The sequence below is a fragment of the Carassius carassius genome, chromosome 3 (assembly GCF_963082965.1).
Source record: "Carassius carassius chromosome 3, fCarCar2.1, whole genome shotgun sequence".
Lineage (NCBI taxonomy): Eukaryota > Metazoa > Chordata > Actinopteri > Cypriniformes > Cyprinidae > Carassius > Carassius carassius.
This window is the reverse complement of record NC_081757.1, coordinates 19,296,186-19,309,980: the sequence shown is the minus strand read 5'-3', so window position 1 is coordinate 19,309,980 and position 13,795 is coordinate 19,296,186. Positions and strand designations below refer to the sequence as shown.

General features: G+C 37.8%; 1 protein-coding gene across 1 annotated transcript; it reads right to left on the bottom strand.

Moving 5' to 3' along the window:
- Window positions 1-508: 508 nt before the first annotated feature.
- znf408 (zinc finger protein 408) lies at window positions 509-4,171 on the bottom strand. Its single transcript, XM_059532629.1, has 5 exons — window positions 4,063-4,171; window positions 3,109-3,296; window positions 2,822-2,886; window positions 2,469-2,722; window positions 509-2,366 (listed from the first exon to the last, which is right to left on the bottom strand). Exon 5 carries the CDS (start codon window positions 1,988-1,990, stop codon window positions 794-796), a length of 1,197 nt encoding a protein of 398 aa, XP_059388612.1. The 5' UTR covers window positions 1,991-2,366; window positions 2,469-2,722; window positions 2,822-2,886; window positions 3,109-3,296; window positions 4,063-4,171; the 3' UTR covers window positions 509-793.
- Between the last annotated feature and the right edge of the window lie 9,624 nt (window positions 4,172-13,795).

The window sequence follows — 13,795 nt, the reverse complement described above, 5'->3', positions numbered from 1 at the left end:
TTCTCCATGCTATGTGAATTCATAATATTTCTAACAAAACTACTCAACAATATTTCCTAAAACAACTCTTTTTAAAAACATTTTGAAAATATATTTATTTAAGTTCGATGCATTTGTTACATGTTATCAGAAACAGCTTCCATCGTGAAATGATGATCTTATCTATGTAGCTGAAGAGCTCTGTTAGTACTGTGCTTATCCTTTCATTTATCAGTAATCAGCATGTTCTTGATGTATAAAAGTACAAACGTGGCATTTCAATTTTACTCTTAATGCATAAATGACGTGATAATTTTAACGTCAACGCAATAGATATATCATAAAATATCCTCTTGTATTAACTCATTTGCCAACACAGCTGTGTTTGCTGATGTACTTGTACGATGTCTGTATAAACAGTGATGAAACAAGGTCCACTGAACACAGCAGTCAGTGTTTACTGATATGTGCCCTAAACCCCCCTAAAAAAAGTCAAAGAACAGCAAGACTTAAACATTTATTTCACAAAGGTGTGAGACATGATATATATTTGTAATGGAAAAACTTAAGTGTCACGGTCCTGTCTCTATTTCTACAGTATGTGCCACTGAACTTAAACCATCCGGACCTTGTAAAATGACCAAACAACTGTTAGCATCCTGCTCTGGAACTATAATACAGCCACTGCTGGCATCATTTTCCTGCACAACTAGGCATTTAGCATTTGCTTCCTGTTTCTGAAGCTCTATACACTTAGAAGGCTGTTCTTGCACTACTATACACTTGGTATTTTCATCTGAGACGATAATCTCAATCATATCCTCACTGAGCTCAATGCGTTCAAATCCCTTCTCCACTCCTTTTTCCAAAACAATTGTGCCACGGTAGTATACTCCAGAGTCCAAAATGACCCCTTCTGGGTGAGACACCACAGTGAAATCTTCTGAGGCTTGGACATATGCCACAGCCTGTCCCTCCTCCAAACTACTGCATTCAGTCCTACCCCCTGCTCATCCTCTGCTTTCTGGCCCGAGCTTTTGGGTCGAGCTCGTGTCGGCAATGCATGAACCGAGTCTGAGTGATGTTTGTGAGACTGCAGATGCCGCTGCAGACTCTGCATCATTGTGTATTTGGCTCCGCACACCTGGCAAACATGTGGCTTCTCCTCTAGGTGAGACTTCATGTGTCGCCGTAGCTTGGTTGCCATCGTGTACCCTTTCCCACATTGTTCGCATTTATAGGGCCTGTCTCCCGTATGCAGTCGTTCATGGGCCCGCAATGTGTGCGGGTCCCATAGAGCCTTACCACACACAGGACACAAATACACCTCACCCGTGTGTGAAATCAGATGCCGGCGCAGTTCAGGCACTTGGGAAAAACGCAACTCGCAATGGTCACACTGGTAGGGTTTCTCCACCGTGTGGGTGCGCATGTGTCCCAGCAGATTGCCACGTTGGCGAAAGCTCTTGTTGCAGTGCCGGCAGACGTACGGCCGTTCTCCGGTGTGCAGGCGCATGTGGTTCCTCAAAGAAAAAGAATTGGCCAGTTCTTTATTGCACTCTGGACACTTGACTTTGGGAGCCTGGTAGTCCGGCTCTTTCGGCCGGTGGACTTCCCTGTGGACACGAAGCAAGGGCCGGCGAGCGAAATCTTTTCCACAGATGTCACAGACGAACGGTTTCTCGCCTGAGTGAAGAACCTGGTGCTCCTTGAGGTCCCGTTTCAAGCCGTAGCTTTTGTCACAGTGCTGGCACTGAAAGGGCCTCTGACCGCGATGCATCAGTAAGTGGGCTTGGAAGCTCTCCTGCGAACTGTATGTTTTCCCACACTCTGTGCACACGTAAGGCTTCTGATTCTGATGTGTGAATTTGTGTTTCATCAGATGGCACAGCTGGAAGAAGCTCTTGTCACACTCCTCGCATTTGTACTTCCTCTCTCGGATAACAAAATGAAGAATATCATGCTCATTTTGCTCTGTGCTGGTATCCTCATTAGTATACAACTTTTGCATTGTGTCATTTTTGTTATCTGAGGGCTTGTTCTTGCTGCTGAAGTCTGACCTGTTTTTTGGATCTTGTCGTCTGTAGATACGGATGGCTGACGAGTGCACTTTTCGAGGTTTAGCAGCAAGGGAGAGCTGGCTCTCAGGCTTCTCTCTGGCTTCAGATGTTCTGCTGAACTCTGTGCTTGCGATGTACTATCACTGATGCTCTGGAGCTTATCTCTAGCAGGATGTTCATCACTTTGCTGACCTTCACCCTCCCCATGGGCCTCATCTACCCCATTCTGCGCCAGGAAACTGGAATCACATGCTCTAGACTCCCGCACGAAATTTTCCCCCTTGATTGAAGCATTTGTATCCTCTTGGGAGGCACTTTGAACAGGATCTGTTAAAATATAAAAAGTTTCCACATTTTAAGAAGAACAACATCACATCATGGACCTCTTACACAGTGCAGATATTAAGTATATATTAAGTATAAACTCACCTGCACAGCCGGAGAGGTGATCTAATGTGATGGCCTCTAAAGCACCTTCTTGTTCTCTGTTCGGAGTGCTACTAATTTCACAGGCTTTTAGTTGCATTACTTCTTTTTCAAGAGGGGCTTCTTGTTCTTGTTCTTTCCAGAGGAGCAGTTCTGTCCCCGGTTGAATGTCTCGACAGACCCTAAGGCCTAACTTTCCATCCACCTCAAGCACACTGACATTGCTCTCTTCCTAACTTGGAGCACTGCAGGCAAACCTGTGAAGGCAATTAAACAAGTCTCATTCTGTGGTGTCTTGATAGGTAACTTAAAAGCTCTACTAAATATAATAGTTCAAGATTTCTGGGTAAATTTACCTCATCCAGAAGAGATCATCTGAGATTTCATTTTTTAACACATTTTGGCATGTTTGTTGAATCCCCTGGATAATAAGAACATGCATTTACTTCTTACTTGGGGTTCTTATTCAACTAAACACACTATGACAATGCTATTGAAAGTATAGCGTACTTGCAGTATTATTAGGTGAGAAGTAAATGTGAAGGCCGCTATTGTGTTTTAACACATTTGCTGTAGTTGTACTAAACAAGGCTTTGTCTCAGCTGTACGATGCAAAATGAAATTTGAAACACACTATGCATACCTCAGCTTTGTCCTTCCTGTTTATTTTGTCAGGCTCCTCCAGACCTAGCAGAGTGCCTTTCTCTAGCACTCGTCCAACACACCACAGACCCAGCTGTCCATCCTCTGCCAGAGAAGGACCCAGGGTCAGCCCTCGTGGTACTGATCTCAGCACGCTGTGGATGGAGTCCCTCTCAATGCCTGAAGCCACTAGATAAAAACACACCGCAGTTAAACAAGGTGGTACTCCCAAACTTTCATCTTGAAAACTGTAGCTTAGACAATTTAGTGATCAAAATTTGACCTTTTTTTATTATTAAATGCAGATATAAATGTACAGCACTTACAAAACAAACTCCACTAATTCTTGATGAATGATTGTCATTGGGCGGTTTTCATTTTTAGATTAACTTAATTTTTCTTTCTATTTGTTTTTCTCAGATACATCAGAAAGATTTATTTCTATATATCTTATTTCTTTCTGTTTGAAGGAAAGTCTGTTTTAATTTATTATGGTTTTTCAGTAATAACAACAATGGTTGTAACTACAGTCATTACTTTTACTGTGAATCTCATGGTTAGATGCAACACGAATTAATGCAGTTCTTAATTGTTAAATGCACTATTTTTTTGTACAATATTGTAAATGTAAGAATTTAATTCTGTTTGTAAGTTTATAAAGCAATGTGCAGTTAGTAAACTATAAAGTATTATGGGACAGATGCACATGATGACCAAATATATTCGAAGCTGAGTATCATTGTCCAATGCATTCAACATCTTTCGTAAGTGAAATAAAACATTATGGAATAAAGCGCAATGTCCTATTCAGTAGATCACCAGCAAATATTTTTTATGCTGTGTATCTTTAAAGCTTCTTCATGGATACAGATTTGCTAAAAAAAACAGCGGTCATCTAGTAGGTGACTGGTTGAATATGAAAACATAAGCATGAGCATAAACACTTTCAATCCACTCAGGGCTATATTTCCTCTGCGCATTGGCCACTCGACGACGGTCTTGTGTATCCAGCCAAAACTCCGGGAAAATCATCGTTCTCCAGCAAACGGAAGCATGAGCGGAAGCATGAGCGGAAGTCAGGTACCGGACTGTTACAGAGAAACGGTTCCCTCTAGAAACAGCTACCGCTACACTCACCCTTAACAAAGAAAGATGAAAATCATATTTGTTCGAAATGTATGTTAAATAAAATGTTTCATGGGTGTATTATAAAGGCTTTTAGCAGAGGTTTTCTAACAAGTGTCGTATATACAGGTATATAGATGCTCCTTGACTTGCCGTTTATGTTTTTTTTTTAAATAAACGTTACTAGGAGAACTAGGAGAAACGTGAACTAGGAGAACCCTTATTTAATATCTTTAAATGTATTTTACTGAGCTATATTTTAATATTTAATTTTAAATTAAATTCAAGGTTTTAATCTTTTAACATTTAAACAGGCTTTCAAAACAATCATTCTAGCACAAGGTGGCGCTAGAGACACATTTCTGTTTGACTCGCCTTCAGTTTCTAGAGGAGCTCAGCCAGGACACGCTTTGTGAACGTTTTGACAAAAACAATGGGTATAAGTATACTTGAGAGTATAAAACACCACCACACATTCTGATGTAGAGTTTGCCCACAGTGAGTACAAATGTGAGACATATCGTAACACTTAAATGACAGCTTTATCATTCTGCATGTTTCAGTTCTACAAGTTATAAATTGCATAACATTTATTTAATTAGAAATGCACAATATAACAGCACAATAAATTTTCAATGCCATTAGAGCCTATCAGAAACTGAACTACATACATTTTTGCAATGCCATTAGAGCAGAAAGCTCTTATAAATAAATAGATACACAAAAGTTTTTGAATGGAAACATTTAATTTTTTTATTTACTTTATTTTTTTTAAGAATTCTCTGCTGCTCACCAAGCTTGCATTTATTTGATCCAAAATACTCCAAACGCATTAGCTAATATTGTGAAGTATTTTTGCTAGGCCTATTTTAAATTACTGCTTTCTATATGAATATATTTTAAAATGTAATTTATTTCTTTGAACAAAGCATCATAACTCCAGTCTTCGGTGTCACTTGATTCTTCAGAAATGATTCTGATATCCTGATTTGATGATCTGAACATCTTTTATTATTATTTGAAAAAATAATGGATTGCATAGTCGATATAAAAAACTGGATGACGAGTAATTTCTTACTGCTAAATTCTGAAAAAACAGAGGTGTTAATTATAGGACCTAAAAACTCTGCTTGTAATAACCTAGAACACTGTCTAAGACTTGATGGTTGCTCTGTCAATTCTTCGTCATCAGTTAGGAACCTAGGTGTGCTATTTGATCGCAATCTTTCCTTAGAAAGCCACGTTTCTAGGATTTGTAAAACTGCACTTTTCCATCTCAAAAATATATCTAAATTACGGCCTATGCTGTCAATGTCAAATGCAGAAATGTTAATCCATGCATTTATGATCTCAAGGTTAGATTATTGTAATGCTTTAGTAGGTGGTTGTTCTGCACGCTTAGTAAACAAACTACAGCTAGTCCAAAATGCAGCATCAAGAGTTCTTACTAGAACCAGGAAGTATGACCATATTAGCCCGGTCCTGTCAACACTGCACTGGCTCCCTGTCAAACATCGTATAGATTTTAAAATATTGCTTATAACTTATAAAGCCCTGAATGGTTTTGCACCTCAGTATTTGAATGAGCTCCTTTTACATTATAATCCTCTACGTCTGCTACGCTCTCAAAACTCAGGCAATTTGATAATACTTAGAATATCAAAATCAACTGCGGGCAGCAGATCATTTTCCTAATTGGCACCTAAACTCTGGAATAACCTACCTAACATTGTTCGGGAGGCAGACACACTCTTGCAGTTTAAATCTAGATTAAAGACCCATCTCTTTAACCTGGCTTACACATAACATACTAATATGCTTTTAATATCCAAATCCGGTAAAGGATTTTTAGGCTGCATTAATTAGGTAAACCGGAACCGGAAACACTTCCCATAACACCCTATGTACGTGCTACATCATTAGAAGAATGGCATCTACGCTAATATTAGTCTGTTTATCTCTTATTCCGAGATCACCATAGCCAACAGATCCAGTCTGTATCCAGATCAGAGGGTCACTGCAGTCACCCGGATCCAGTACGTATTCAGACCAGATGGTGGATCAGCACCTAGAAAGGGCCTCTACTGCCCTGAAAGACAGCGGAGACCAGGACAACTAGAGGCCCAGATACAGATCCCCTGTAAAGACCTTGTACCTTGCAAATAAATGCACAGACACTATTAACTGAACAGAGATGACATCACTGAATTCAATGATGAACTGTCTTTAACTATCATTTTGCATTATTGACACTGTTTTCCTAATGAATGTTGTTCAGTTGCTTTGACGCAATGTATTATGTTTAAAGTGCTATATAAATAAAGGTGACTTGACTTGACTTGATTATTATTATTATCATCATCATCATCATCATCATCATCAATATTTAAAACAGTTGTGTACATTTCTTTTCAGGATTCTTTGATAAATAGAAAGATTCAAAGATCAGCATTCATTTGATATAAAAAGCTTTTTTAACACATCCATTCAAAAGCATGAAGTCAGTATAACTTTCTATACTTCAAAAAAATAAAAAATAAAATACAAATTCTAATTCTGCTTTTTTCAACATAATAATAATAGTGTTCAGCAAATCAGAATATTTGAATAATTTCTGAAGGATCATGCTGACAGTAATGATGCTAAAAATTCAGCTTTGGAGTATTCACTGGAGTAAATTACATTTAAAAATATATTCAAATATAAAGCAGTTATTTTAAAATAGTAAAAATATTTCACAATATTACTGCTTTTGCTGTATTTTGGGTCAAATAAATGAAGTCTTGGTGAGCAGAAGAGACTTCTTTAAAGGGGTCATCGGATGCCCATTTTCCACAAGCTGATATGATTCTTTAGAGTATTGATAAAAAGTCTGTAACAGCTTTATTAAAATGTCTCAATGGTAGTGTAGAAAACACATTTTTTCTTTTTTTCCTTTAAATGTTAATGAGCTCTGCTGACCCCGCCCATCTCTTTCAAGCTGCTCTTTGAAGGACTGTTTATTTTAGCCGCATTCATCGTGAAACTTGCTAATTAGCACATTATTAGGAAAGGCAATTTGCAAAGATTCATTAAAAAACCTTACACTCACTTCTGTAGCTGAAGATGGATCACAAATGATTTACGTGAACATAGATGCATTTAGGTAGATCAAGGGCTCATTCTGCTGCTCAGATGTCAGGAGTAATTGACGACTGCTATATTCTTTATTACATCTAACAACAGAACATCTCAGTCGCTTAGGAGTCATTCTTGTCTACATCTGCTCCAGCGGTGAAACAATGGTGGACTGAAGTCAGCTCACTACTGTCAATCAAACTATTGTGGGAGGGGCCTGTCATTGTGACGTCTCAAAGACCGGCTTGATTTGAGAAAGGGAAAAAGATTTTAGTAGATTAAATAAAAAGTTCTGGGTGGATTTTTATCATTATGGTGTTACTGCTAACACTTTTCAGTTCAAACAACATGTAACAGTGCATGTAGCATCCGATGACCCCTTTAAAGAAACATTAAAAACCTTACTGTTCTCTTGATCTTTTGACTGCTAGTGTACATACATACATAAAGTCTTTTTCATTTTAATAAAAAGTGTTTTCCTTCATCCTCCTCCCAGTACTTCTTTCTAGCTGAGATTATAGTGTAGGTTTAGTATATAGCTACATCAAAGAGGCAATTTCAGATTATTTTGCTATTTGCTACTTTAGTATCAATAGTTTTAAAGGGTGTATTGAGCATATGCTATATGCATTTCAAAGATTTCAAGAAAGTGAACTGAAAGTCATAGACTTTTAGATTATGTGAGCTGGCCTGGTTTGTTATTATGAATGTAATTCTGTAATGGACAGACCTGAGCAGAGGAGTAGGCTAATGCAAGAAACATATTGCAGAAATATACGTTACAATAGCTTGATATCCCTGAACAAGTTGCTAGAGCAAACCTTTCCTTTTGTGATGCTACCTGAAACAGATGTTGCAGTGTGATTCGTAAAGTCACAGCAGCATGACACTTACAATGGAAATGGATTTGAGATCTTTTTTTTTCACATGCCTAAAGCTATTTGAAGTTTCTAAACATATTTGAGAATGTGTTCGTAGGGAAAAGTTCACATGAAATCTCATCGCACAACAATTATTTATGAGTGGAACTTGTAAACAGTGGATGTTACATTTTCATCAGTCAAACAGAAGAGCAAGAAGAGCTCTTCTTTTAATTTTATATATACGTATATAATTTATTTATTTTTTTGTTTTAAAGTAGAGAAGCTTATAGAGCCGGAAGACAAATCCAGTCACAGTGAGTGTCCTAAGCAGCTAATTCTCTACTTGCTTCCTCTGTGTTTGTCTCTGCATCAGTTTGTTTTCTTGAAGATCAATCTGTTTCAGTTTTTTTCCCCCTCTTCATTAGTTCTGCTACTTTCCTCATATCCTGTTATCCTCTTATCTCTGTCTCTTTGTCCCAGTTATTGATCTCTCTACTCTGCTAAAATTGACTGTTGAATTGTTACTGTTAACATTGTTGAGTCGATTGTTACGGAGATGATCTGAACTAATGTTTCTAAACCATGATATTGTTCAGCAGTCACTCCTCTCTAAATTACCAACCAGCCCTCGTGATGAATGCAGAAAGGATCTCGATCACTCAGCCTTCTCGTCACCGTGGCAACATGGATCAGTCTAACCCAGGAGAGGCTCAGAGGGCAGATTGAATGCAACACATGCACACACACACACACACACACACACACACACACACACACACACACACACACACACACACACACACACACACACACACACACACATGACCCGGTCACTTCAAGCTGTGATTTGTAAAACTAGTAGCAACCTTCATTCACAGGTTTTATGGTTGAATTGGTCATGGTAATTGGATGAATGGAGAACACATTCTCATTAATCAGCACCTCTTTCTGTACATTTGAAAAGAAGAAAAGGGGTGCGCACCTGATTTAATTTTTTTTTTTTTTTTTTTTTAATCAGAGTTCATTATCATCTGAATGGACGTGCAATCATGTTGGGAATCAAGATTATGTCCATGCATGTTTGTGTGATGGACATGTTATTAAAGTTATAGTTAAGCCCGAAATTAAAAAATTCTCACTCCTAGGCCATTTTAAGATTCAAGAAATTTGAAGATATTTAATAATACATCATTTGCTCACCGGTGGGTATTTTGGCTGGAAGCAATGGGTTAAAGTTAAAATGCCTTAATGGTGGATTTGTTAATTGATGGACGGGGTTGTGAGTCTGTCATACACTCTCAGAAATAAAGGTACAACAGCTGTCGAGTTTAATTTATTTGGGTGTGATGAGAAACATTCTTTTTTAGGTGCCCAACTGGGAAAACTAACTATGGAAGAGAGTGGAAGGAGAGCACAGTGTGAGAAACTAGTGCTATCTTAGGGCAGCAGATGTCAAGGGCCTCTACACGTCCTACTCATTTCTGACAGCTGTAACTCTCAAAAATGTTAGTTGTAATCATCTTTTGTGCTACAGTCGTTAATGTTCTCTAATTCTGATCACTGTGTCTTCCACAAAAACTAGGTTGTTGTTGAAATGCCTTGGTTATTTTGTCAAACACGTTACCAGAACAGTGGTATATACCTACAGCTAATATACCTTCAAATTTTGAGCAATTAAGATTAACAGAAAAATCAAATATTCATAGATTGTTCTCTAATTTTGAACTCCACTGTGTAATATATACTGTGTGTGTGTGTGTCTATATATAAACAAAAGATGTTTTGTCAGCAGTACAATCCATTGGACGCACTGTATTTCTATCCCTCACAGTCTCATTTTCATTCCTGTCAAAAATTAAATATATCACTATCAATAGAATGAAACATTTTTCCTCAGGTTAGACATTGACTATTAATAACTGCAGTTCAACATATTATTCTTTGGCACACTAACTGGCTTTGAATGAATCGGATTAATTAATGTTTCAATGACTCATAAAAATTGTCAGGTAATGTTACTGAATCCCAGAAAAAGATCCCCACCACCAATAGACTGATGGAGTCTGTGAGGAACACACAGATACAGAAAACATTTCATTACAATTTTTTAAAACATTTCTTATTAATTCAAGGTTTAAATCAGATTTTGAATGCCAGATTTTCATTAAATCTCACTGCACATGGTAGTGAGTTAAGAGTGTTTGTGTGTGTTCAAGATGTTCTGCTCCTCTTCCTCTGTTTCTGATACCACAGTAATTCAGCAATGTTAAACAGACCACGCAGAGGGGAGAAACACAAAAGATTATAAAAAGCAGTATAGGTTGCTCAATGCGGGAGCCTTTTCTCTCCTTTTGTCTGAGAGCAAAATTTCACTCAGCTCAGCATCAGAAAGAAAGATTTTCTAGGGCAGCGTTTGCCTCTATCTATATTTCATGTGTTGTTTCTTTGGGAAGAACTCCTCCCAGTGTGAAGGGGGATTTCAGATGGGTTTCTTCAAAGCAGTGTTGTGTTCAGTGTGAATGAGGACAGTGTTTTTCATGCTGTCCGTGCTGGCCAAAGAAAGTAATGAGGTGTAATTTTGTGGTTTTCACACAGAACACCATAATGAGAGCTTTAATGAGCTCTCTCTCGGTACATTTAAATATGTGTGTATAATTAGGAAGAGTGATGAAAATCCTTTCCACAGGACATTCTTTCCACTTGACCAATAAGCCTGTTATCAGTGGTCAGCTATAATTTTCCACTCAGTCCTCCTGAAATAAGGACAGAAACAGACAAAAGACATTTGTCATGTGACGTGTAGTTTTTCTAATTCATTCACACAAACACACAAACAAACACAGCTCCTCCGGGAAGAGCGAGCCAGCAAAATCATTTTTAGCTCTGGCAGGGCAATATCTAGCAAGTGGGAGTGTTTTTTTTTTTTTTTTTTTATCAGCGGGATTATGTAAGAAGCTCATCAGTGATGCATTACAGTTACTGCTGGTATCCTGTGTGTCATTTTCAAGGCTGCTGAGCAGACAGACAGTGGACTCGTCCATTCTGATGGTACAAACTATAATGACTATAACATCATGGTGCCAGGACAACTGTCTCTCTCTGAATGTGAGCAAAACTAAAGAGCTGATTGTGGACTTCAGGAAGAGACAGCAGCAGCCCTATACTCCTCTTATGATCAGCGGGACCCCTGTGGAGAGGGTGAGCAGCTTAAAGTACCTTGGTGTAAACATCTCAGAGGACCTGACTTGGACTACTCACATTCAAACACAGGTTAATAAAGCCAGGCAAAGACTGTACCATCTGCGACAGCTGAGGAAATTCAGGGTCTCACCAGCAATCCTGAAAACTTTCTATTCTGGGGCTATAGAAAGTGTATTGACTCAGTGCATCTCAGTGTGGTATGGGAACAGCTCCAGTCAAGACTGCAAAGCCCTGCAGAGAGTTGTGCGCTTAGCTGAGCGCATTTCAGGGTCTGCTCTCCCCTCTCTGCAGGACATCTACCTCAAACGCAGCAGAAGTAGAGCTGCTAAAATCATCAAAGACTCCACCCACCCCAGTAACCATCTTTTCACTTTGCTGCCATCTGGTAAGCGCTACCGTAGCCTGATGGCAAAAACCGAGAGACTCAGGAGGAGTTTCTTCCCCCAGGCCATCAGGCTCCTAAACTCTAAACCAGCCTCTTAACATCTTCATGCCTCCACTTAATGTTCACTTTATCAGTAAGATATTCATCATTCACTACCTCACATAGACACACTGACAGTGTCACCCTGTTTGCACATTTGCTTCTTGTACATTCCTGTGTATCTTAATATTTAAGACTACAGTAAAATGCACATATGCACATTGTACATCCAAGTATATCTTAATATTTAAGACTACAGTTTACTTTCATGCACATTATTTTGCGTTCTATATTTAATTCTACAATATACTTCTTTTTTATATTTTTTCTTATATTTTGATTGTTTACTTTTATCTCATTCTTACATAGCTATATTTATGTATATTTTCATCTGTGTTGTTTTCTTTAATAATTGCACTGTCCATGGAGCGGACCTGACTCACATTTCACTGCTGGTTATATATGCTATATATAATTTTGTATGTGACGAATAAAAATCTTGAATCTTGAATCATGAGACATACTGTGCCCTGTCATGCCCTGCACCAAAAACCACACGAAAACACATTAACATGTCACCTGTTATACAAGACACAATTTATTTTGAAGATGAGAGGGAGAAATACAAGGTAAAAGAAAGATGACTTTAATATGCTGTGATCCATTTTGTTTTCCATTCTCACTCTCTCTCTTTCTATTTCTCTGATATATTTCTCTCAGTGTGTGTTCATTTGTCGCTGATTGTGGGAGGTGCTGTTGGTCTGGATATCTGGCACTTCCTGTTATTGCTCATCTGTGTGTCATCTATCAAGTGTGACCAATTCTATAAATAGATTTGTCAATTCTCTGACATCAAACAAACACACGTGAAAAATAACCCAATTGAGAAAGATATATATTTATTTCACACCAACACACGGCATTTATCTCTGGGTTAAAAATACATTGCTGTCCGTATGAAATCGTGAGTGTTGTGCAAAGTCATAGGCTATAGATGGATCATATTGCAGTGGTTAACATTCCACTGGTCATCCCTCACTGGAAAAGTCTCAGGCACAGAAAATATGTTAATTCAATAACCATTACAACCGTAAATCTTCAAACGTGACTGAAGGGCAAACTGAGATTGTTATCTAATGTATTTACCCAGAAGACGGGGGATTTCACTGCTTCTAACTGCTACCCAAAGAACCTCTACAAATATATTTACAGCTAAATTTATCAAAATAATTACACATGTGACATAAACATATTAATGATCTAATGATCAACTGGATTATTAATCATTAAAACATTGCTTTTAATTTGATGATATTAAAAAGTTTAAATAATGGAAGTCTGAAGAATAATTTATGATAGTTGGAGATTGTATTGTAATTAGGTCATGCAAAACAGATTAAGTCTAAAAAACACACAATAAATCTATATCGTTTGTGACTTATTTTAATATTTGCCTGCAGCTGATTGACTGGTTTGACAATTTGGCTGAATGACACAGTGTTGGTTATAGCACAAAATATCCTTTCCAGATAGATGCACAATACACTATATTTGATTTTAGTGGCATTTGGCATGTCACCTAGAATGTGCGCTCCTGGTGATACTCTAATGATACTTTTTTATTTCTTTTGCTACAATTTGAATTGGAATTGGAAAGAAGTAAGCATATACTAACTTGGGTTTAAGTTCATACGTTAAGGTTGAAAAAAGTCCATACTTTTACATGGGACCAATTTCTTTAATGAATCGAAATTTCAACATTTTACAACATTGAGCTATAGATCTGTAGTTTGATAAGTGAAATATATGGAAGCTCATTTTTGCCACAGAATAAAGGAATAAAAAAGGTAATTGTGACTTTATCTCACAATTCTGAGTTATAACAATTGCAGGAAAAAAAGATCAGAAGGGCAAAATGTTAACTTATAATTGCAAGTTTTTATCAGAGAGGGAGAATT